Below are 25,444 nucleotides of genomic sequence, written 5' to 3'. Positions count from 1 at the left end.
GATGTAAAACTGCTTTCACCTCAGGCCACCATACTGCTGCTTTTTTGGATCTCATTCATTCTTGTCCCTTGCCTGTATTGTAATTTTCATATTTAAGCTTGGGTCAATATTTTACCATTTGCTAAATTAGTTCCACTTTCCTCCAAGCTAAAGATTTGGTGTATCCTAGTGGAATTATATTCCCACAGACGTGCATGCACAAAGATCTCTCCACATGCCCATTACTTCCTGCCTCCACCCTTGCCCTCCTTTCCCGGCCTTGCCTCACAGGGTACATTGATCTGGATGCAAATACTGTTGCTTTCCAGCCTATTGATTTGTAATAGTGAACACCCCAATTTCCCCGTGAGCCCTCCCCTCCAACACCACTCTCCCTGAGTAAGGCAAGACCTTATTCATCCACTGGACAAAATTATAGGAGGCTGCCTAAATCAACATGTGCAGGGCATGATGACTCAGCTCATGATCCATGAGGGATGGCTTTAGCACCACTGTCAGCAGCACAGCTCAGCCCTTGTGTCCCAGCTCAGCCCTTGTATCCCCCATGTAATATTTCATTCTGTTCTCCTTGCATTTTTGTGACTGGTTGTTTTCTGTACTTTCTTGGTGGACTTTTGTGCTTAGAAACATGTTGTGGGATCCTTCAGGCCCAGGATCAAGTTTGTCCCTTCCTTACTGTATGTGCAAATTGGGGTCATGTACATGAACACTGTGGGCCTGCTGTACTTATTTGAGAACTTTTTTGAGAAATAATGTTAATTTGCCTCCAGAATTTTTTTTTTTTTTTTTTTTTTGGAGACAGAGTTTTGCTCTTGCTGCCCAGGCTGGACTGCAATGGTGCAATCTGAGCTCACCACAACCTCCGACCCCTGAGTTCAAACGATTCTCCTGCCTGAGGCTCCCAAGTAGCTGGGATTACAGGCATGCACCAACATGCCCAGCTAATTTTGTATTTGAAGTAGAGATGGGGTTTTTCCATGTCAGTCAGACTGCTCTCGAACTCCCAACATCAGGTGATCCACCCCCCGCAGTCTTCCAAAGTGTTGGGATTACAAGCGTGAGCCACCATGCCTGGATGCCTCCAGGTTTTTAAACAAGTTAGTGCTATTAGATGACTTCACACATTGCAACTTTTATACTAAAGGCTGTAAACTGCCTTTGTGTAATAAGAGTTTTCAGCCTTCACTGATGTCGATGACATGCTCCTTTTCCTGTCTCCGTCATTTCACTGTCCTGTCAGAAACAACTTAGAATGGCTGGCCACAGTGGCTCACACCTCTAATCCCAGCACTTTGTGAGGTTCAGGTGGGTAGATCACTTGAGGTCAGGAGTTTGGGACCAGTCAGTCCAACGTGCTGAATCCTTGAATCTACTGAACACAAGAAAATGGCCAGGTGCGGTGGCTCAAGCCTGTAATCCCGGTACTTTGGCAGGCCAAGACGGGCAGATCACCTGAGGTCAGGAGTTCAAGACCAGCCTGGCCAACATAGTAAAACCCCATCTCTACTACAAATACAAAAATTAGCTGGGTGTGGTGGCACATCCTGAAATCCCAGCTACATGGGAGGCTGAGACAGGAGAATCACTTGAACCCAGGAGGCAGATGTTTCAGTGAGCCAAGATCAGGCCATTGCACTCTAGGCTGGGCAACAAGAGTGAAACTCTTTCTCAAAAATTAATAAAGAAAAAATAAAAATAAAAGCACTGGTCCTATTCATGAGTAGTCAACACCCATGACCAAATTCTCTCAAAGGCCCCATCTGCAGGAACATCCTATTGGAGAATAAGAAATCCGAACAAGGGCTGGGTGCAGTGGCTCATGCCTGTAATCCCAGCACTTTGGGAGGCTGAGGCGGGTGGATCATGAGGTCAGGAGTTCAAGACCAGCCTGGCCAACATGGTGAAACCCCATCTCTACTAAAAATACAAAAATTAGCCAGGTGTGGTGTCATGTGCCGGTAATCCCAGCTACTTGGGAGGCTGAGGCAGGAGAATCGCTTGAACCCAGGAGGTGGAGGTTGCAGTGAGACGAGACCGTGCCACTGCGCTCCAGCCTGGCAACAGAGTGAGACTCCGTCTCAAAAAAAAAAAAAAAAAAATCCGAACATGGCTTTTGGCGAATATGAACATTCAGACCAGGGAGCCTGCATTATTTTTATGTTTTTATTGTACATTTATTTATTTATTTATTTATTTATTTATTTTTTATGAGACGGAGTCTCGCTCTGTCGCCCAGGCTGGGGTGCAGTGGCACAGTCTCGGCTCACTGCAAGCTCCGCCTCCCAGGTTCACGCCATTCTCCTGCCTCAGCCTCCTGAGTAGCTGGGACTACAGGTGCCCACCACCACGCCGGGCTAATTCTTTTTGTATTTTTAGTAGAGACGGGGTTTCACCGTGTTAGCCAGGATGGTCTCAATCTCTTGACCTTGTGATCCGCCCATCTGGGCCTCCCAAAGTGCTGGGATTACAGGCATGAGCCACCGCGCCCGGCCTACAATTTGCTTTATACTATGTTTTCTCTGATCCCAGTTTATCAATTTTCCCAGTACACATTCTATGTTTTATACCTTATGCATAGTGAACTAGATAACTAAGGACAATGCGTGTATATAGAATTGCAGTATTGCCTGGCTGTTATTTAACTGTAGTCGTGACATCATAATTCAGCCCTCTGACACTGTTAGTCAGTTCTTTTTTTCTTTTGTCTTTTGTATGTTTTGTGAGACAGGTGTCTCACCCTGTCAACAGGCTGGAGCTTACTAGCACACTGCAACCTCTGCTTCATTGGTTCAAATGATTCTCTAGCCTCAGCCAACTGAGTAGCTGCATTACAGGTAGGTGCCATCATACTTGGCTAATGGTTATATTTTTAGTAGAGATGGAGTTTCTCCATATTGGCCAGGCTGGTCTCAAACTCCTGACCTCAAGTGATCCTCCCTCCTCAGCCTCCCAAGTACTGGGATTACATGCATGAGCCACTGAGCTCAACATGATAAATGTTTTGTTGTGGTATTTTATCCTGCAAGTCTTAAAATATTCCACATTTTTGAGGTAGGAAACAAGATAGCTTGCTGTTTTTCATCCTCCTTGGAGCATTTTCTGAATGAAGACATGTGAGTCCTTCCCAGTTTTTCACTGTTACCAAGAATGCCATGCTGGCTGCCTCTGAGTGTGTTGACTTTGCTACCTGTATATGGAGGGTTCCTGCAGGAAGGGTTTCACAGTCCTGACCTTTTTTTTTTTTATAGTGCAGTTTCACTCTTGTTATCCAGGCTGGAGTGCAATGGCACAATCTCAGCTCACTGCAACCCCTGCCTCCCAAGTTCAAGCGATTCTACTTCCTCAGCATCCTGAGTAGCTAGGATTACAGGCATGTGCCACCACACCTAGCTAATTGTTGCATTTTCAGTAGAGACAGGCTTTCACCATGTTGTCCAGGCTGGTCTGGAACTCCTGACCTCAGGTGATCCCCGTGGTTCAGCCTTTCAAATTGCTGGGATTACAGGCATGAGCCACCGGGACCAACTAAGGATATCTTTAAATCAACAAAATAGTAAATTCTGTTAGACTGTCAGTAGACCGGCAAGTAGACATATCTTAGTTTTTACCTAGGCGCCTACATAAGAAAAACAGGCTGAACGCAGTGGCTCACACCTGTAATCCCAGCACTTTTGGAGGCCGAGGCAGGAGCATCACGAGGTCAGGAGATCGAGACCATCCTGGCTACCACGGTGAGACCCCCTCTCTACTAAAAATACAAAAAATTAGCCGGGCATGGTGGTGGGCACCTGTAGTCCCAGCTACTCAGGAGGCTGAGGCAGGAGAATGGCATGAACCCAGAAGGTGGAGCTTGCAGTGAGCGGATATTGGGCCACTGCACTCCAGCCTGGGCCACAGAACGAGACTCCATCTCAAAAAAAAAAAAAAAGAAAAACTTAAGGAAAAGGCATTTCCTTTGTTTTTGAGGATGCCCTACTTTGTAACTGGTAGCGTGTAGTGCAATAAAATTTAGTTTCCTAATATCAATTAAAAAAAAAAGTTTACCTGTAAATAGGAAGACTAACCAGCCCCAGAGATAAGACCTTTTGGCATCATTGTCCCTTCTTACAGAGGGATAAAGTAACCTTCCTTGAAGTGTATCAATCCGTCACCAATCAACTTGCCGCACCCTATGCACTGGTCTTGAATGGAAAATGTGGTGATTCTGCTAAAGCTTCTCTGTCTTTCCCTGTGTGTGAAACCTTAATGTCTCTACTTGGGAACACAGGCCCCCTTCATTTGGAGTTGATGTTTCCAGGTGGCTATCCTCAAGCTTTGTGTTCAAATAAACTCTATAATTAATCATGTATTCTAAATTTTATTATTTACTGCTGACATCAGTTTCTGTCGGATTGTAGGAGCCTCACTAGAGAGGGCACCTGTTGCCATGTTGTAAAACTCACACTTGTGAAAAAGATGTGGGTTAAAGTATTTCCCCTCCTTCTGCATGAAGCTAACTAGCTGACAGAGATGGTCACCTCCATTACCAAGTAGAGCCAGGATGAACTCTGTGTGACCAAGGGTGTTGTCAAGTCCTCTTCCCTGAGGACTGATTAGTGTTTATCTGGAAAACATGTACTTAATGGGTTGCACTGAAGTTTTTTCTCTTTTCAACCTCTCAGCTGTTTGCCTCTATTTCCCAACACATACTGGTCTAAGGCTTATTTATCAATAAAATGGTTTTCATTTCTTCCTGTTTTGTCTTGAAGATGATTTCTCATTTTGGGGAAGATTTTTTAGTTTTCAACTGTATTTTCTCAACATTTAAAAAGCGAAGTAAAGAGTATTTCTTGGGCCAGGTACAGCAGCTCATGCCTGTAATCCCAGCACTTTGGGAGGCTGAGGCAGGTGGATCACTTGAAGTCAGGAGTTCAAGACCAGCCTCTCCAACATGATGAAACTCCGACACTACCCAAAATAGAAAAATTAGCCGGGCATGGTGGTGTGTGCCTGTAATGCCAGCTACTCTGGAGGCTGAGGCAGAAGAATCGCTTCAACCCAGGAGGCAGAGGCTGCAGTGAGTCGAGATGTCACCACTGTACCCCAGCCTGGGTGACAGAGAAATACTCCGTCTCAAAAAAAAAAAAAGAAAAAATGTAAATAAAAAGGAGAAAGTAACAGATCTCTTTTACACGTGTGCTGGGACAACTAACTGGATATCCATATGGAGAAGAGTAATGTTGTATCCCTATCTCACACAAGCAAATTTATTTATTTATTTATTTATTTATTTATTTTTAGAGACAGAGTCTGGCTCTGTCGCCCAGGCTGGAGTGCAGTGGCTCCGTCTCGGCCCACTGCAAGCTCCACCTCCCGTGTTCACCTCATTCTCCTGCCTCAGCCTCCTGAGTAGCTGGAACTACAGGCGCCCGCCAGGAAGCACGGCTAATTTTTGTATTTTTAGAGGAGACGGGGTTTCATCGTGTTAGCCAGCGTGGCGCGATCTCCTGACCTCGTGATCCACCTGCCTCAGCCTCCCAAAGTGCTGGGATTACAGGTGTGAGCCACCGTGCCCGGCCTAATGAAAATTTTATTTTAAAAATTAAAAAAAAAAGAGAAAGAAAGACTGCGGGAGGGAATGTTACATTGTCGCCCAGGCTGGCCTGGACCCCCAGGCTGAGCGATCCTCCCGCCACTACTTCCTGAGTAGCTGGGACCTCAGGCTCCCACGGCCGTGCCCGCATCACTGCTGTGTTTAAGCAGCAGGTGGTGACCTCACTCCTCCCTGGCCTGAGCACTCCGTCCTGCGTCCCAGGCTCTGGCCCTAGGGAAGTCTCTGAAGCTGAGCACAGGGTGGACTCTCCCTCCCGAGTGAATGGAGAATAGAAAGGGAGAGGATTTCTATTCTGTTCTGTGGGCCGTCAGCATGAAATCGTACGTTCCGCCCAGGCAGGGCTTTGCATTTCACATTCTAGTTTGCATCCTCCTCCCAGACTATTCCAGGGCTTTTGAGTTATCTTTCTGCCTTCCTGGCTGCTCTCGCCGCCAAAACCCGGAAAACAGGGGTTGGGAGGAGGCTGAGACTCACAGGTCCCGCTCCGGCCCCGCCCTCTGCCAGTTCTAAAGGGCAAGGTCTCTCGCTTCGCGCCCCGCCCACACCTCACCCAGGCCCCGCTCACCTCCTCCTTGGCTCCACCCAGGCCTGGTTTCTGTCCTGCGCGCGCAGATTCGCGCAGACCAGGAAGCGGATCCAGTGGAGTGACGGTCACACCGCGGCGGTGAGTTTTGCTCTGTGTTGTATGAAGTCTGAGCTCCCCAGGTCCCGGGCACTTCTGTACATGGGACGTGGGGTCTCCATAGAGCTGGAAGTTCTCGCCTTTCTTCCTTCACTCAGAGCAAATGGAGATGTTCTACTGGGAGTCCGGAAGTCCCTTCTTTTTAGGTTTAAAGTCGCCCTGAGGCTAGTCCCGTCCCCGGTCTTTCTGCTATAGGGCAATGTATACACTTCCTATCGCGTAGTTTTCCTGCTCAAAGCCGTTTTTTGACTCCTTCCGCACTGCACTTTTTAAAGTCCTCACCCTAGAGGTGTATCCCCACCCTGCGCGCCTCCCAGCCTCACCCTCTTCGGTTCCTGGAGCACAGCGCCGCGACTCCAGTCCCGGGGAGGCCCCGGTCTCTGTCTGGTCCTGGGATCCTGCGGATCCCACCCTTGTCCGAAGGCGTCCTCGCCCACCACCTGCCTCCTCCTCTTGCTGGGCCCTGGCGCTCCCCAGGTCTCCCCTCCGCAGTCACCGGTTCCACTTAGCCCGCGTTGGAGAGGTGCCCGGGTCTTGTCCTGTGACACAGGGTGTTCTTGCCTGCCCATCTCCAGCTCTCGGAAAATGCGCTCCTCCGAGATGCAGGCGTCTTACTCCAAACCCTCATGTGATTGTGTGGGCCAAAGGGATCAGGAGACAGACAGAGGGACTGAGAGAGCAGTAGAAAACCTGAGACAGAGAAAAGAAGAATGAGAAAGACCCATAACAGATGGCAAAGTAGAGGATGGTGAGGGATTTGCTAAGAGACAGCAAAAGTGATAAAAGATAAGAAAGCAGGAGGAGAAAAGCAACTGGAGAAATGTAGAGAAAAGCAAGATGTACGGAGAGATGAAGGACAGACAGCAAGATACAGGGAGGGGCAGAAATGTGGAGGCTCATCAGAGTGAGGAAGAGGAGGAGTGATGTGGAGCCAGGGCACACAGCAGAGTGATGCTGGTGGCAAGGAGAACAGAGGGAGAACCACAGCAGGGAGGACAGAGGGGATCTGGGGTGCGGAGGGGATCTGGGGTGCCAGATTGGGTCCGGGGGATTATAACAGGGAAGAGAGAATTTAACAGGGAGAGGAGAGGAGGCGCTGAGATGGGATAAGAGGCAGAAATTCATGGAGATTGAGGACGATCTAAAGATTGGGGAGAAGGACCAACAAGAGGCTAAATAAGTTGCAATGATGGAGCCCGGCTAATTTTTGTATTTTTAGTAGAGATAGGGTTTCACCATGTTGGCCAGGTTGGTCTCAAACTCCTGACCTCAGGTGATCCACCCACCTCCACCTCCCAAAGTGCTGGAATTACAGGTGTGACCCACGGCAGCTGTCCACCCACGTATTCTTGATTGAAAAAATTTGCTTATGTCAGTTCTACAGCTGACTCTGTTTCCCTGTTTTCAAGGTCAAGAGCTGTGTGTTTACACTTCTGCATTTTATAAATGTTACTGTGATTTTCTTGTAAGGAAGAATTCCATGTTGGGAGTCAATTTCATCAGAACCTTTCAAAAGAATTTTCTTTAACCCAGGTATGTGAAAAATGCTTCTCTAATTTTAAGGATGGGATGATAAGACCAACCCATCCCATTAGCCCTTCCAGGCCCCCATGTAAGAATTCAGGCACAGCTTCTCACTCATCTCAGACCTTCTCAGGGTAACCTCGTGAAAATGTTTCCAGCTCTGAGCCCCAGTGAGCCTCCCTGCATCTTTGCGATGAAGGCCTAGACCAGAAAAGCTCAACCTGAGTGATCCTGACCCCTGAAATGATTGGCAAAATAGAGGCTGTGTCTGGGTGTGGCTTTTTTCTGGGAGAGGGGAGTGCCCAGTTGTAATTAGAATTTTCAATGAGATGCAGTACCCCAAAAATGAAAAAAAAAAAAAGGCAATAGAATGGAAGAAACAGAGTGTTAGACTCAGAAACAGAGAGGATCTTCAGAGGCCTTTCTCTGTATTAGAATATCACAGCTACATCTAAAGAAGGTCATGTCAGTCCCTGGCAGGGAACCCTCCACCTGCTTCCCATGTTCCCCAGGACAAAAGTCCAACTCTTCACTTTGGCTCCACAGCCCTGTGTTTAGGGTCCCTGCCAGTGTCCAGCCTCCTCCTGGGAGCTTGCCCTCCTCTCACGACTCCCTCTGCCCCAGTCACATTTGCTTTTCTCTTTTCAAACATCAAAATCCTTCCTGTCTCAGGTCGTTGTCCCTGCTCTTATTCAATGTTTCTAAATGAAGATGGCACTGTCCCTTTCTCCTTCAGGTCTAGGTTCAGAGCTGTCTCCCATGTCCTCCCACCCCCATCTGAAGTTCCCTCTGCCCACCAGTGTCTATCACATTACTCAAGTTTCCTTATCTCTGTGTCAATCCCAACAGAAATGCACTTTTTTTTTTTTTTTTTCCAAACAGACTCTCACTCTGTCCTCCGGGCTGTGAGTGCAGTCTTGTGATCTTGGCTCACTGCAACCTGTATCTCCTGGGTTCAAGTGATTCTTGTGCCTCAGCCTCCCAAGTAGCTGAGATTACAGGTGTGTGCCACCATACTCTGCTAAATTTTGTATTTGTATTTGTATTTTATTTTATTTTTGAGTCTTACTCTGTCACCCAGGCAGGAGTGCAGTGGCATGATCTCAGGTCACTGCAACCTCCACCTTCCACGTTCAAGCAGTTCTCCTGCCTCAGCCTCCCGAGTAGCTGGGATTACAGATGCCCACCCAGCTTGGCTACTTTTTGTATTTTTGGTAGAGACAGGGTTTCACCATGTTGGCCAGGCTGCTCTCGAACTGCTGACCTCAAGTAATCCACCCACCTCGGCCTTTCACAGTGCTAGCATTACAGGCATGAGCCACTGCGCCTGGCCCAATTTTTGTACTTTTATTAGAGACAGGGTTTCACCATGTTGGCCAGGCCAGTCTCAAACTTCTGAGCTCAAGTGATGCTTCCACATCAGCTTCCTAAGTAGCTGGGACCAATGACACACAGACATGCACCACCATACCTGGCTAAGTTTTTGTATTTTTGGTAGAGATTTCATGAAGGGGAGCTCATCCTAGCCCAGCTCCCCACTGCTGCAGCATGTGTGTGGGCTTCTCCAGGAGGAGAGTGGGAGTTTTCCTGTAGGAATTTTTTGTTCATGGTGCAGTGGGCAGCAGAGGGGACTGTATTTCCTCAGGGTGAGATCTCTTTTGTTTGTGTCATTGTGTTACAGGAAGGGGATGTGTTGATTCTGAGCAATAAACAACATAATTTTTACATTCAGGATTGACTTCTAAAGATTCTTGGTACGTGAGGAAGAAACCCAGAAGAGGAAGAGGAAAGCAAAGGAGTCAGGGATGGCTCTTCCTCAGGTGAGATGATATTCTCCATGGATTGTTCTGTCTCCTTCCTTTCAGATACCCTGGGCCTTGGAGTTGGGAATCTTCTCTGAGTCTGAAGCATCCTGCCTGACAGGTTTGCTCACACTCACCCATGCCTTCCCTCAGTCCCTCTTATCTCACTTAGATTCCATCTCTCATGACCCAGTGACAAGAGGTTGGGAAGAGGCTGCACTGGGCATGGTCCTGGGAAGGGCTCACACCCAGACATGGATGGAGACGGGGTGAGGGTCCCATGGTGTCCGTGCTGTTGGGCAGCAGGGATTGTTCAGGGGCCACATATGGATGCACTGTCAGCTCTCTGTGGACCAGGATTAGAGCAGCTGCCAATGGGAGATATGTATTAATGTGCACAAAGTACGTGGTAAATTCTAGAAAAGGAGACCAATAAGGGAAAATCTTTTCTCCCTGATTTTATACCACATTTTTAGGTAATTGAGTGAGTTACTGTGTTTCTGACTCCAAAAATCTTACTACTTAGAATGGAAAGTTCATACATAAACATGAAAATTCATGAATGATTCCTTTATTATTATTATTATTATTTTTTGAGACAGAGTTTCACTCTTGTTACCCAGGCTGGAGGGCAATGGCGTGATCTCAACTCACCGCAACCTCCTTCTCCTGGGTTCAGGCTATTCTCTTGCCTCAGCCTCCCGAGTAGCTGGGATTACAGGCATGCACCACCATGCCCAGCTAATTGTGTATTTTTATTAGAGACAGGGTTTCTCCATGTTAGTCAGACTGGTCTCAAACTCCCGACCTCAGGTGATCTGCCCACTTTGGCCTCCTAAAGTGCTGGGATTACAAGCGTTAGCTACTGTGCCTTGCCTATTCCTTCATTATTTTAAGAATATGAAATCAATGTAAATAACAGCAGGAGATTCATTCAACCGTTCTTAGCACATTAAGCTCATGAAGACAGTGGTGTTACTATGGAGAGGCTTGTGAAACAAGTGCTTTTGGTAAAAATGGTTACAATTTTTCTCAAATATGTGAGCAGTACTTCTTTTTTATCCTAGAGGAGAAAGCTGTATTCTCATTCCACCTATTAATATTATTATTATTATTATTTTGAAATGGAGTCCTGCTTTGTTGCCCAGGCTTCAGTGCAGTGGCATGATCTCAACTTACTGCAACCTCTGCCTCCCAGGTTGAAGCGATTCTCCTGCCTCAGCCCACCTAGTAGCTGGGATTATAGGTGTGTGCCACCACGCCTGGCTAATTTTTTTGTATTTAGTAGAAACAGCATTTTACCATGCTGGCCAGGCTGGCCTCGAACTCCTAACCTGGTCTGACCACCTCAGCCCCCCAGAGTGTTGGGATTACAGGCACAAGCCACCGTGCCCAACCCCACCAGTTATTATTAAATACAAATGGTTATATTTCACCATCACGTGATGTATATATTTGTTTTGTGGTAAAACTCCAAGCAAAGCTGCAGCTTAGACCCTTTCCCATAAGGCTTCTCATTTCCCTGTCACATCCTCCACCCTCCTTCCAACCTCACTGGGGAGCCGCTACTGTCAGTTCTGTGTTAGGTGTCAGAGCAAGTCTCGTACACGTGTATTTCTGCATCTTTATGAGACTTTAAAAAAAATTCTGGGTCGGGTGCGGTGGCTCATGCCTGTAATCCCAACACTTCGGGAGGCTGAGGCAGGTAGATCAAAAGGTCAGGAGATGGAGACCATCCTGGCTAACATGGTGAAACCGTGTCTCTACTAAAAAATACAAAAAATTAGCCTGGTGTGGTGGCGGGCGCCTGTATTCCCAGCTACTTGGGAGGCTGAGGCAGGAGAATGACTTGAACCTGGGAGATGGAGCTTGCAGTGAGCCGAGATTGCACCACTGCACTCCAGCCTGGGCAACAGAGGAAGACTCCATCTAAAAAAAAAAATTCCATTGTAAATTAAAAAAAATTTTTATATATTTTTTACTTTACATTTGGGGCTACATGTGAAGGCTTGTTACAGAGGTAAACTCGTGTCATCAGGGTTTGTTGTACCAATTATTTCATCACTCCGGTATCAAGCCCAGTACCTAATAGTTATTTTTATTTTATTTTTTTATTTATATATGTGTATACTTTATATATGTACATAACACATCCCCACACACATGCACACACATATACATACAAATACATATATACACATATGTATATATTTTGAAAATCTGGGACAAATGACAACCCTTTGTATTAACATCTAGTGTTTTGTGAGTCTCTGTAGGTTTTATTATTTTGTGAACATATATATACACGATTGATTTTTGTATTTTGAGTAATTTTGTTTTCATGTATTTTATTTTATTTTGAGATGGGGTCTTGCTCTCGCTTTGTTGCCCAGGCTTGAGTGCCCTGGTGGGATCACAGCTCACTGCAACCTCCACCTTCAGGGTCAAGCCATCCTCCCTACTTAGCCTTCAAGTAGCTGGGACCACAGGTGCCTGCCACCACACCCGGCTAATTTTTTTTTTTTTTGAGGCGGAGTTTCTGTTGCCCAGGCTGGAGTGCAGTGATGCGATCTGAGATCACTGCAACCTCTGCCACCCAGGATCAAGTGATTATCCTGCCTCAGCCTCCTTTGGTGTGTCAATAAAGTTTCAAACATTTTTATAACAGGAACCCTACATTGATTTTTTATTTGTTTATTTCTTATATTTTTCACAAACATAAGAAATTTATACTGAAAGTATGTCTTGATTATACTCAAAAAGTGTAATAAAACACATCTGGTGAGACATCATGTGGTGAGAAATCCGTTTCTTGGATTTGTCAAAACATTCACTACAATTAAATCCATGCTTTCCCCTCTCTCCTCCTCTCATTTTCTGTAAAGATAAGATCTCCTCTCATAACCATTTGGTTAAAATGTGTTTTCATTTCAGGGTCTATTGACATTCAGGGACGTGGCCATAGAATTCTCTCAGGAGGAGTGGAAATGCCTGGACCCTGCTCAGAGGACTCTATACAGGGACGTGATGCTGGAGAATTATAGGAACCTGGTCTCCCTGGGTGAGGATAACTTCCCTCCTGGGGATGTGCTCTTGTGTATCTTTGCATTTTCTCCTGTTGCCTCTTGGGAGCCCCATCATTCCTTGACTAAAATGGAAGCCGTATTGATTTTGAAATGAAAACTTCATGATGTAGCATCTGGACTTTTACTGTCCCCTTTGTTTAGAGGTTCTGCATTCTTCATGATAGCTCAGTGGAGCTTCCAGAACTAAAGTAGGCATAAAACCTTATGGCAGCCTGGTCATGGTGGCTCACGCCTGTCATCCCAGCACCTTGGGAGGCCAAGGCATGTGGATCACTATGGGTGAGGAGTTTGAGACCAGCATGGCCAACATGGAGAAACCCCGTCTCTACAAAAATACAAAAATTAGCTGGGTGTGGTGGTGCATACATGTAATCCCAGCTCCTAGAGAGGCTGAGGAAAGAGAATCACTTGAACCCAGGAAGCCAAGGTTGCAGTGAGCAGAGAACATACCACTGCACTCCAGCCTGGGTGACAGAGCATGACTCTGTCTCAAAAAACAAAAAAAAACCTTATGGCAGACTTTAAAGATATCCAGTTTCCTGTTTGCTTCTCCTGTGCTTTTGACTCAGTATTCTTGGAAGAGAGCTCGATGTCCACATATTACATATTACAATGCTCCCCAAGCATTCAGAAGGAGGCAGTAGGTGGAACAGATTACAGATCATTCTGTAATGTGTTCTTTCCTACTGAAACCTAGGGCTGGGACTCTAGACTCTTTTTATAAGCAGGAGTCTCTGACCTGTTATCTCCATGTTGGAGCAAAGGAAATAGCCCTGGACTGTGTAGAGTGAAGTGAAAATAGCAAAAAAAAATCCAGATGGGTGGGAATATATTACAGGTGTAAACACAGGTAAGAGCTCAGATGGGCAGAGTGGAAGCTCCACCTTCAAATAGTGTGTGGGGAAACTCTGCAAGTGGGAGAATTCTGTTGGAAAAGGAAAGTTTAAGTCCTGACATCTCTGAATGGACATCTTTCTGAAGGGGACCTGCCCCTCCACACCTGTGGGTATTTCTCATCAAGTGGGATGAGAGACTCAGAAAAGAACTAAGACACACAGACAAAGTATAGAGAAAGAACAGTGCACCCAGGGAACTGGCACACTCAGCATGCGAGGACCTGCATCGGCGCCAGTCTCTGAGTTCCCTCAGTGTTTATTGATCATTATTTTTACTATCTTAGTGAGGGGTGTGTAGCAGGGCAACAGCTAGGGAGAAGTTCAGCAGGGAAACATGTGAGCAAAGGAATCTGTATCATGAATAAGTTCAAGGAAAGGTACTGTGCCTGGATGTACACCTAGGCTAGATTTATGTTTCACTTTACACAAACATCTCAGTGTAGTAAAGAGTAACAGAGCAGTATTGCTGCCAGCATATCTCGCCTCCAGCCATGGGGTGATTTTCTCCTATCTCAGAATAGAACAAATGGGAATGGTCAGTTTTACACTGAGACATTCCATTCCCAGGGATGGGCAGGAGACAGAAGCCTTCCTCTTATCTCAACGGCAAAGAGGCCTCCCTCTTTCACAGCTCCTCCTCAGCACAGACCGTTTATGGGTGTTGGGCTGGGAGATGTAAGGTCTTTCCATTCCCCCGAGGCCATAGCTCAGGCTGTCTCAGTTGGGGGAAACCTTGGACAATACCCAGGCTTTTTTGGGCAGAGGTCCCTGCGGCTTTCTGCAGTGCATTGTGTCCCTGGTTAACCGAGAATGGAGAATGGTGATAACTCTTACCAAGCATACTCCCTGCAAACATATTGTTAACAAGGCACATCCTGCACAGCCCTAAATCCCTTAAAACTTGATTCAATACAGCACATGTTTCTGTGAGCACAGGGTTGGGGCTAAAGTTACAGGTTAACAGCATCTCAAAGCAAAACAATTTTTCTTAATATAGATCAAAATGGAGTTTCTTTTGTCTTCCTTTTCTACATAGACCCAGTAACAATCTGATCTCTCTTTTCCTCACACTTTGTTTGCACTTGCTTATCTCTCTGCTCTTACTTTCTTTCTTTTCTTTCTTTCTTTTTTTTATGACAGAGTCTCATTGTGTTGCCCAGGCTACAGTGCAGTGATACGATCTTGGCTAACTACAGCCTCCACCTCCCAGGCTCAAAGGATTCTTGTTCCCCATATTCCTGAGTAGCTGGAACTGCAGGTGCTCACCACCATGTCCAGCTAATTTTTGTGTTTTTAGTAGAGAGGGGGTTTCACCATGTTGGTCAGGCTGGTCTTAAACTCCTCATCTCAAGTGATCCACCTGCCTCGGATTCCCAAAGTGCTAAGATTACAGATGTGAGCCGCCATGCCTAACCATTGTTACTATTTTAAATAGTTTTGTCTGTTTTATCTTTTAGTTCTTAGTAAACATATAAGTGGTTTAAGCATGATTCCAGTGTGACTATAACAACAACGTTAGTGTCCATTCCTTTCAGTATGCAGAAGTGAAGTGTGTTGTATAGATATTTGGGCAGAGGTTATTGTTGCAGGTATGTTAAACATCTTAAAGTTATAGCATAATTATGAAATGTAAAATTTCCATAACCTGAACATGTGCAGTGGCTCAAACCTGTAATCCCAGCACTTTCAGAGGCTGAGGTGGGCAGATCACCTGAGGTCAGGAGTTCAAAACCAGCCTGGCTAACATGTCAAAACTTCATCTCTACTAAAATTACAAAAATTAGCCAGGTGCGGTGGTGGGTGGCTGTAATCCCAGCTAATCAGGAGACTGAGGCAGGAGAGTTACTTGAATCTGGGAGGCAGAGGTTGCGGTGAGCTGATAACACACCATCGCACTCCAGCCAGGGAGACAAAAAAAAAAAAGAAAAAATCCATAACATACAAAAACTACTTCTTCTCCACTACAATTTTTTTATTTATGTCAGAATTATTTCTGTGTATTTTGCATTTCCGTTAACATATATGTACAGTGTTTTTCGTGCCTTTTATTTTAAATAATATGAAAAAAGTTTAGTTATGAAGAAAAGGTGTACATATGCCAGTTTCTGTATCTGTCCTCTTATTAATTAATTACTTTATGTATTTATGAGACAGAGTTTTGTTTTTGTCACCCAGGCTTAAGTACAAAGCTGCAATCTCAGCTCACTCCAAACTCTGCCTCTTGGGTACAACCGATTCTCCTGCTTCAGCCTCCCGAGTAGCTGGGATTACAGGCATGCGCCACCACACCCATCTAATTTTGTATTTTAGTAGAGACAGGGTTTCTCCTTGTTGGCCAGGCTGATCTCAAACTCCTGACCTCAGGTGATCTGTCTGACTCATCCTCCCAAAGTGCTGGGATTACAGGAATGAACGACCGCACCTGGACTATCTGTTTTTTTATTTACCTTTACTGGAGAACTTTATTTATTTATTTATTTATTTATTTGAGACAGAGTCTCACTCTCTCACCCGGGCTGGAGTGCAGTGGTGTGATCTCGGCTCACTGTAACCTCTGCCTTCTGGGTTCAAGCAATTCTCCTTCCTTAGCCTCTCGAGTAGCTGTGACTACAGGCATGCACCACTACACCCAGCTAATTTTTGTATTTTTAGTAGAGATGGGGTTTCACCATGTTGGTTTGCCAGGATGGTCTCAATCTCCCAACCTGGTGATCCACCCGCCTCAGCCTGCCAAAGTGCTGGGTTTACAGGCATGAGCCACCACACCCGATCTGGAGAACTTTATATAGGCTTGTGGGTTGGAGTTACTCTTTAGCCTTCTTTCATTTGTTTTTTTTTTTTTTTTTCTCTGAGACAGAGTTTTGGTCTGTCACCCCGGCTAAAGTACAGTGGTGTCATCTCGGCTCACTGCAACCTCCACTTCCCAGGTTCAAGCAATTCTCCTGCCTCAGCCTTCCAAGTAGCTGGGACTACAGGTGAGTGCCAACACACTGGGCTAATTGTTTGTATTTTTTTAGTACAGACGGAGTTTCAGCTTGTTAGCCAGGATGGTCTCAATCTCCTGACATGGTGATCCTCCCACCTCAGCCTCCCAAAATGCTGGGATTACTGGCATGAGCCACCACACCTGGCCTGTCGCAAGGTTTCTAAAACATGTTAGTGCTAGTAGATGGCTTCAAGTATTGCAAGTTTTACACTACGGACTCTTAACTTCCTTTGTTTAATAAGATTTGTCAGCCTTTGGTGATGTTGATGATGAGATGCTCCTGTTCCTGTCTCTGTCATTTCACTGTCCTGTTAGAAATAGCTTAGAGTGATTGGCCGGGCGTGGTGGCTCACACCTGTAATCCCAGCACTTTGGCAGGCCAAGGTGGGTGGATCACGAGGTCAGGAGATCGAGACCATCTTGGCTAAAATGGCGAAACCCCGTCTCTACTAAAAATACAAAAAATTAGCCGAGCGTGGTGGCAGGCACCTGTAGTCCCAGCTATTCCGGAGGCTGAGGCAGGAGAATGTCATGAACCCAGGAGGCAGAGCTTGCGGTGAGCCAAGATTGAGCCACTGCACTCCAGCCTGGGCAACAGAGCGAGACTCCATCTCAAAAAAAAAAAAAAAAAAAAAAGGTTGGGGGGAGGGGGGAGGGATAGCATTAGGAGATACACCTAATGCTAAATGGCCAGTTAATGGGTGCAGCACACCAGCATGGCACATGTATACATACGTAACTAACCTGCACATTGTGCACATGTACCCTAAAACTTAAAGTATAATAATAAATAATAAAAAAAAAAAAGCTTAGACTGGCTGGCCACTGAGGCTCACCCCTGTAATCCCAGCACTTTGGGAGGCTGCAACCTCAAACTTGAGGTCAGGAGTTTGAGACAAGCCTGGCCAACATGGTGAAACCCCATCTCTACTAAAAATGCAAAAATTAGCTGTGTATGGTGGCGTGCACCTGTAATCCCAGCTACTTGGGAGGTTGAGGCAGGAGAATCACTTGAACCCTGGAGGTTGAGGTTGCAGTGAGCCAAGATCATGCCACTGCACTCCAGACTTGGTGACAGAGTGAGACCCTGGGCTGAGGTGGGAGAATCACTTGAGGTAGGAGAATCATGCCACTACACTCCAGCCTGGGTGTAGAGTGTGACTGCATCTCAAAAACTAACAAAAAAGGAAATAGCTTAAACTGGGAGGCTTAAGACACAGAAAGTTATTTCTCATGAATTTGGAAAGTGGGAAATCTAAGAGTAAGGTGCCAGCCAAATTGGTTCCTGGTGAGAGCCTTCTTCATGGTTTAGCCCAGCCACCTTCCTGCTGTGTCCTGATACGGTGGAAAGAGGAACAGGCAATGAGCTCTTTAATGTCTCTATAAATGCACTAGTCCTATGCACGAGAAGTCAACACCCATGACTAAATTCCCTCAAGGTCTGCATCTGCAGGAACATCCTATTAGAGAATACCACATCTACCAAAGCTTATTTGAGAAGTAGTTATTTATTTTATTTTTTTGAGACAAAGTCTCATCCTGTCGCTGAGGCTGGAGTGCAGTGGCATGATCTCATCTCACTGCAACCTCCACCTCCTGGGTTCAAATGTTTCCTGCCTCAGATTCCCAAGCAGCTGGAATTACAGGCGTCTTCCTCCGTGCCTGGCTGATTTTTTTGTAGTTTTAATAGAGATGGTGTGTCGCCATGTTGTCCAGGCTGGTCTTCAACTCCTGACTTCATAATTCACCCACCTCAGCCTACCAAAATGCTGGGATTACAGGCATGAGCCACTGCACCCGGCTGCTAGTCAATTCTTGTTCCTGATAAAGCTGTGTGTTTTCTTGACCCCATCTATCAGAAGGTAGTGATCTTAACATGTATTTCAGTTCTTACATTGTGTACTGGTGGTAAGTACAAGTTTTGGCTTTTTTCTTAAGAGGGAATTGTTTAGAATTCTTCAGTCTGTATAAATCTACTTATTATTTTCTTGCTTGTTTTATCATGGGTTACAATATTTGATTAATTGATTTTTATGAATTTATATGTGAGTTTTTGGTATGTGGTATACAATATAACGGACACACTCCCCCCATTAATGTCAGAAAGTGCCACAGGGTGCAGTGGTTCATGCCTGTAATCCCAGGACTTTCGGAGGCTGAGACGTGTGGATCACCTGAGGTCAGGAGTTCAAGACCAGCCTGGCCAACATGGTGAAACCTGATTTCTACTAAAAATACAAAAATTAGCTGGGCATGGTGGCACGTGCCTGTAATCCCAGGTGCTCAGGACCTAAGGCAAGAGACTAGCATGAACCCAGGAGGTGGAGGTTGCAGTGAGCCAAGACCATGCTGTCACACTGCAGCCTGGGTGACAGAGTGAGACTCTACTCAAAAAAACAAAAATACAAAAAAATTTTAAAAAAGTCACAACATAACTGTTCCACATGGATATAGGTAATTTTGTAACAGTTATTCAGAAAAATATGTTATTAACATTTTCTTTCTTTTTTTTTTTTTTGAGACAGAGTCTCACTCTGTTGTCCAGGGTGGAGTAAAGTGGCACAATCTCAACTCACCACAATCTTTGCCTCCCAAGTTCAAGCGATTATCATACCTCAGCCTCCCAAGTAGCTGGGATTGCAGGCGCCTGCGACCACGCCAGCTACTTTTGTTTCTTTAGTAGAGACGGGATTTCAACACATTGGCCAGGCTGGTTGAACTCCTGACCTGAGGTGATCCACCTTCCTCAGCCTCCGGAGTTACTGGGATTACAGTCACAAGCCACCATGCTATGCCTTTTTTTTTTTTTTTTTTTTTTTTTTTTGAGATGGAGTCTCATTTTGCACCGAGGCTGCAATGGAGTGGTGCAATCTTAGCTAACTGCAACCTTTGCCTTTTAGCTTAATGCAATACTTGTGACTCAGCCTCTGGAGTAGCTGGGAGTACAGGTGCTGTGTAGCCACCACACCTGGCTAATTTTTGTAATCTTCTGTTATCTTGTCAGTGCTATGATTGTTTGACAATAGAGAATTTCCACTAATTTTGGTTATTCTTACAACAGCTTGTTGTGGATTATTTACCAATATAGTATATTGTGTGCTTCTTTAGCATTTAATTGTATACCCTAAATACGCTGTGAATATGGAGAATATATATTTTTCTCTGATGTGACAGTGATATATATTTTGCACAGTGTGACACACTTTAGGGTCACAGTGGAAAAACACTCCTTTCTTTAGACCCAGATGTGTTTGTGCCCTGTCAGTGTTTCATCATGATATTGGGAATAGGCTTCCATAGAAATGATTTGAAGTACATGTAATCACCCTTTATTTACTAAAGAATCTTACTCCTTTTGTGTTCCTAAACTTTGAAGCTCATGTTTGGGAAGTTGAAAATAAGTATTGTTTTTTCTGTGATATTTACCCATTTCAGTATTATATACCATCTGTACTTAATTGGAAACCTATTGGTGTTTAAATTTTGTAGATATCTCTTCCAAATGCATGTTGAAGACATTGTCATCAACAGGGCAAGGCAATACAGAAGTGTTCCATGCACCGACACTGCACAGACAAGCAAGTCACAGTGGAGCACTTTGTTGCCATGAAATTAAGAAAGACATTCATGACTTCGAGTTTCAGTGGAAAGAAGATGAAACAAATGGCCATGCAGCACCCATGACAGAAATCAAACAGTTGACTGGTAATACAGACCAACATGATCAAAGTCATGCTGGAAACAAGCCTGTTAAAGATCAGCTTGGATCAAACTTTCATTCGCATCTGCCTGAACTGCACATATCTCAGCCTGAGGGGAAAATTGGTAATCAAATTGAAAAGTCTATCAACAATGCTTCCTCAGTTTCAACATCCCAAAGAATTTCTTGTAGACGCAAAACCCATATTTCTAATAAGTATGGAAATAATTCCCTCCATTCTTCATTACTCACACAAAAATGGGAAGTACACATGAGAGAAAAATCTTTCGAATGTATACAGAGTTTCGAATCCTTTAATTGTAGTTCACTCTTAAAAAGACATCATATAACCCACTTAGAAGAGAAACAATATAAATGTGATGTGTGTGGCAAGGTCTTTAATCAGAAGCGATACCTTGCATGCCATCGTAGATGTCACACTGGTGAGAAACCTTACAAGTGTAATGAGTGTGGCAAGACCTTTGGTCACAATTCATCCCTCTTCATTCACAAAGCACTTCATACTGGAGAGAAACCTTATGAATGTGAAGAATGTGACAAAGTTTTCAGTCGCAAATCACACCTTGAAAGACATAAGAGGATTCATACTGGAGAGAAACCATACAAATGTAAGGTTTGTGATGAGGCTTTCGCATATAATTCATATCTGGCAAAACATACTATACTTCACACTGGAGAGAAACCTTACACATGTAATGAATGTGGCAAGGTTTTTAATCGACTCTCAACCCTTGCACGCCATTGTAGACTTCATACTGGAGAGAAACCTTACAAATGTGAAGAGTGTGACAAAGTTTTCAGTCGCAAATCACACCTTGAAAGACATAGGAGGATTCATAGTGGAGAGAAACCTTACAAATGTGAAGAATGTTGCAAAGTTTTCAGTCGCAAATCAAACCTGGAAAGACATAGGAGGATTCATACTGGAGAGAAACCATACAAATGTAAGGTTTGTGACAAGGCTTTCCAGAGGGATTCACACCTGGCACAACATCAGAGAGTTCATACTGGGGAGAAACCTTACAAGTGTAATGAGTGTGGCAAGACCTTCCGTCAAACATCATCACTTATAATCCATCGTAGGCTTCATACTGGAGAGAAACCTTACAAGTGTAATGAGTGTGGCAAGACCTTCAGTCAGATGTCATCCCTTGTATACCATCATAGGCTTCATAGTGGAGAGAAACCTTAATAGTGTAATGAGTGTGGCAAGACCTTCCATCACAATTCAACCCTGTAAGTCATAAGGCAGTTCACACTAGAGAGAAACTTTACAAGTGTAATGAATGTGGCAAGGTTTTTAATAAAAAAGCAACCCTTGCACATCACCATAGACTTCATACTGGAGAGAAACCTTACAAATGGGAGGAATGTGACAAAGTTTTCAGTCATAAATCAAACCTTAAAACACATAAGAAAATTCACACTGAAGAGAAACCATACTGATGTAAGGTTCGTGACAAGCTTTTTGCATATAATGCATACCTGGCAAAACATACTAGAATTCACCCTGGAAAGAAACCTTAGAAGTGTAATGAGTGTGGCAAGACCTTTGGTCAAAATTCACACCTTGTAATTAAAAGGTCAAAATTCACACCTTGTAATTCTTAGTGGAGAGAAACCTTACAAGTGTAATGAATGTGTGGCATGGTTTTTAATCAACAATCATGCCTTGCAAGTCATCATAGACTTCATACTGCATAGAAATCTTACAAAGGTGAACAACGTGACAGTTTTCATTCACAAATCCAGCTTCAAATATATAGGAGAATTCATACTGGAGAAAAGCCGTACAAATGTAAGGTTTGTGACAAGGCTTTCGGGAATGATTCACACCTGGCAAACCATGCTAGAATTCACACTGGAGAGAAAGCTTACAAGTGCAATGAGTGTGGCAAAGCCTTTAGTGGGCAGTCAACACTTATTCACCATCAAGCAATCCATGGTATAGGGAAACTTGACTAATGTAATGATTGTCACAAAGTTTTCAGTAATGCTACAACCATTGCACATCATTGGAGAATCCACAGTGAAGAGAGATCTTACAAGTGTAATAAATGTGGCAAATTTTTCAGACATCGTCCATGCCTTGCATTTCACTGGTGAACTCATGCTGGAGAGAAACCTTATAAATGTCATGATTGAGGCAAGGTCTTCAGTCAAGTTTTATTCTAGGAGAATTCATAAGGAGAGAAACCTCACAAGTGTTCACAAGAATTCATAAGGAGAGAAACCTCACAAGTGTGATGATTGTGGCAAAGCCATTACTTCACATTCACACCTCATTAGGCATCAGAGAATCCATGCTGGACAGAAATGTTATAAATGTTGTCAGTGTGGAAGGGTCTTCAGTCTGGGTCTTTACTCCTTGCAGACCATCAGACAATTCCTTTTGGAGACAATTGTTTCAAATGCAGTGAGTATAGCAAACCATCAAGCGTTAATTGACATTAGAGTCAAATCAGCCTTGACCTGAGTTTGAGTTGACTTAACATTGAGTTCAAGCATTAATTGCCATTAAACTGTTTATGTTAAGAGGATTGCACTGGGGGCCATGGCTCATGCCTGTAAGTCCAGCACTTTGAGAGGCAAAGACAGGTAGGTCACTGGAGCTCATGAGTTCGAAAACAGCCTAGCCAACAGATGGGAGCCACTTTTCCCAGCCTTTATTTTCTTTTTCTTTTTCTTTTCTTTTTTTTGTTGAGATGGAGTCTTGCTCTGTCACCCAGGTTGAAGTGCAGTGGTGTGATCTCGGCTCACTGCAACCTCCTCCTCCCAGGTTCAAGCGATTCTCCTGCCTCAGTCTCCCAATTAGCTGGCACTACAGTTGTGTGCTACCACACCTGGGTAATTTTTTGTGTTTTTAGTAGAAACTGGGTTTCACGGTGTTAGCCAGAATGGTCTCTATCTTCTGACTTCATGATCCACCCGACTCCACCTCTCAAAGTGCTGAGATTACGGCGTGAGCCACCGTGCATGGCCTGTTTTTTGTTTCTTTAACAAAAAGTTATACAGATTTCTATGAGTATTGTACTGAATCTAAATCACATTTGGTTATATAATCATTGAGCAATATTCATTTTTCCAATCAGTATGGGGTTTATATCTATTTATACATGTTTTTAATCATTTTGATCAATGTTTATAGATTTCAAGGTACAAACCTCACTTTTTATGTTTATTCCTAAATATTTCTTACTTTAAGTTCTTTAGCAAATGGAATTGGTTTTTAATTTTCTTTTAAAATTATTTATTGTTAATGTATGGAAATTCAACTAATTTTTGGTGCTGTTATTCTATTCTGCAAATAAACTGAATGTGTTTATTAGTTCCAGTGGCATTTTGGTTGACTTTTTGTGATTTTCTTCACAGAAGGTCATATCATCTACAAAGAAATAAAATTTGACTTCTTTCTTTCTGATTTGGATGAGTTTGATTTCTTTTGCTATTTCATTGCTCTGGCTAGGACAGCCAGTATTGATTGAATAGAAAGGGTGAGAGCATTCTTGCATCATGTGAGACCCTACAGGAAAAGCATTCCATTTTCCCTGATTGGTTATTTCCAATGTGGTCATTTCATACATGGTCTTTGTATTGCTGAGGTAAATTTTCTTCTGTATATATTTTGTTTGGGATTTCTATGAAGACTGGATGTTGAATTTTGTGAAATGCTTTTTCTCCATGTATTGAGATGATGTGGTTTTCATCTTTGATTGTGTTCAAGTGGAATATCACATTGATTTGCTTGACTATGTTAAACCATCCTTGTATCTCAGAAATAAGTGGCACTTGCATATCAACAATCCTTTTAATATCCTCTTGAATACAGTTCGCTAGTATAAGGGGTCTTCAAGAAGTTCATGAAAAAAATACATATTATGTGAAAATTGCGCATGATGTCACATTTTCAGCACCAAAATAAACTGGTACAAATCTGTTATAACATGTCTGAACAGGGTCTGGTTTGAGGCACTCAGAAGGGGAAGACATGAGTTTGAAAAAAGAATCAAAGCAATGTAAGTTTTGCTAAAATTGAAACAAGAAGAAACATCAAATTTCTGATGAGACCAGATGCAGTGGCTCAGGCCTGTAATCCCAGCACTTTCAGAGGCCGAGACAGGTGGGTCACGTGAGCCCCGGTACTCAAGACCAGCCTGGGCAGAATAGTGAAACCCCCTTCTCTACAAAAAATACAAAAATTAGCTGGGCATGGTGGCACATGTCTGCTGGTTCAGCTTCTGTGGAGTCTGCAGTAGGGAGGATGGATTGAGCCTGGAAGGTCGAGGTTGCAGGGAGACGTGATCATGCCACTGTACTCCAGCGTAGGTGACAGAGAGACTATGTCTCAAGAAATGAATATGGTGAAATTTGACTGGAGGAACAATGAAATCATTGATGCTTTATGAAAAGGTTATGGGGACGATGCCCAAAAGAAATCACTAGTTTGTAAATGGATAAGTCATTTTAAGTTGGGACAAGACAATGTTGACTAAAATATAGAAATTAGCTTGGTGTAGTGAGTGCCTGTAACACAGCTACTCGGAGGGTGAGGTAGAAGAATGGCTTTCATTTGGGAAGCAGAGGTTGCAGTGAGCCGAGATCGCGCAACTGCAGTCCAGCTGGGCAACAGCAAGACTCCGTCTAAAATAAAATAAAATAGGGCTAGGCGCGGTGGCTCATGCCTGTAATCCCAGCACTTTGGGAGGCTGAGGTGGGCGGATCACGAGGTCAGGAGATCGAGACCATCCTGGCTAACATGATGAAACCCCGTCTGTACTAAAAATACAAAAAATCAGCCGGGCACGGTGGCGGGCGCCTGTAGTCCCAGCTACTCGGGAGGCTGAGGCAGGAGAATGGCGTAAACCCGGGAGGCGGAGCTTGCAGTGAGCCGAGATCGCGCCACTGCACACCAGCCTGGGCGACACAGTGAGATTCCGTCTCAAAAAAAAATAAAATCAAAAAATAAAACCGCTTCTCAAAAAAGCTTTGGTATAATCTTATGAGGCCACATCATTGTTTTGCAACCATAATATGTGTTCCAAATATTCTTCTATGACCCCACATTTCATTAGATATATTTTTAAACCATTTTAAAACTGTTTTTCTCTGAAATTTATTGTGTTCAGTTTACATTGAGGACTGCATGCTTTCTAG

The 25,444-nt window shown here is 44.2% G+C and overlaps 1 protein-coding gene across 12 annotated transcripts; it reads left to right on the top strand.

Annotated features, from left to right (window-relative positions):
- The first annotated feature begins 6,180 nt into the window (after positions 1-6,180).
- Positions 6,181-23,711, top strand: LOC129047321 (zinc finger protein 468). 12 transcript variants are annotated; one of them, XM_054541157.2, is made up of 6 exons: positions 6,181-6,257; positions 7,685-7,808; positions 8,682-8,800; positions 9,532-9,619; positions 12,536-12,662; positions 20,059-23,711. In XM_054541157.2, exons 4-6 carry the CDS (start codon positions 9,605-9,607, stop codon positions 21,480-21,482), a joined length of 1,566 nt encoding a protein of 521 aa, XP_054397132.2. In that variant the 5' UTR covers positions 6,181-6,257; positions 7,685-7,808; positions 8,682-8,800; positions 9,532-9,604; the 3' UTR covers positions 21,483-23,711. The 12 variants fall into 12 exon arrangements, with proteins under 12 accessions (XP_054397132.2, XP_054397136.2, XP_054397135.2 ...); XM_054541161.2 differs by having other exon boundaries at positions 9,481-9,619; XM_054541168.2 differs by lacking the exon at positions 8,682-8,800 and adding an exon at positions 16,441-16,558 and having other exon boundaries at positions 6,182-6,257.
- The last annotated feature ends 1,733 nt before the right edge of the window (positions 23,712-25,444 follow it).

Source organism: Pongo abelii, chromosome 20 (genome assembly GCF_028885655.2).
Source record: "Pongo abelii isolate AG06213 chromosome 20, NHGRI_mPonAbe1-v2.0_pri, whole genome shotgun sequence".
Lineage (NCBI taxonomy): Eukaryota > Metazoa > Chordata > Mammalia > Primates > Hominidae > Pongo > Pongo abelii.
This window is presented reverse-complemented; position numbering and strand designations above follow the sequence as displayed.

Coding starts and splice junctions, on each gene's coding strand:
- LOC129047321 (XM_054541160.2), top strand. Junction 12,663..20,058: donor TAGGAACCTGGTCTCCCTGG/GTGAGGATAACT, acceptor TAAATTTTGTAG/ATATCTCTTCCAAATGCATG.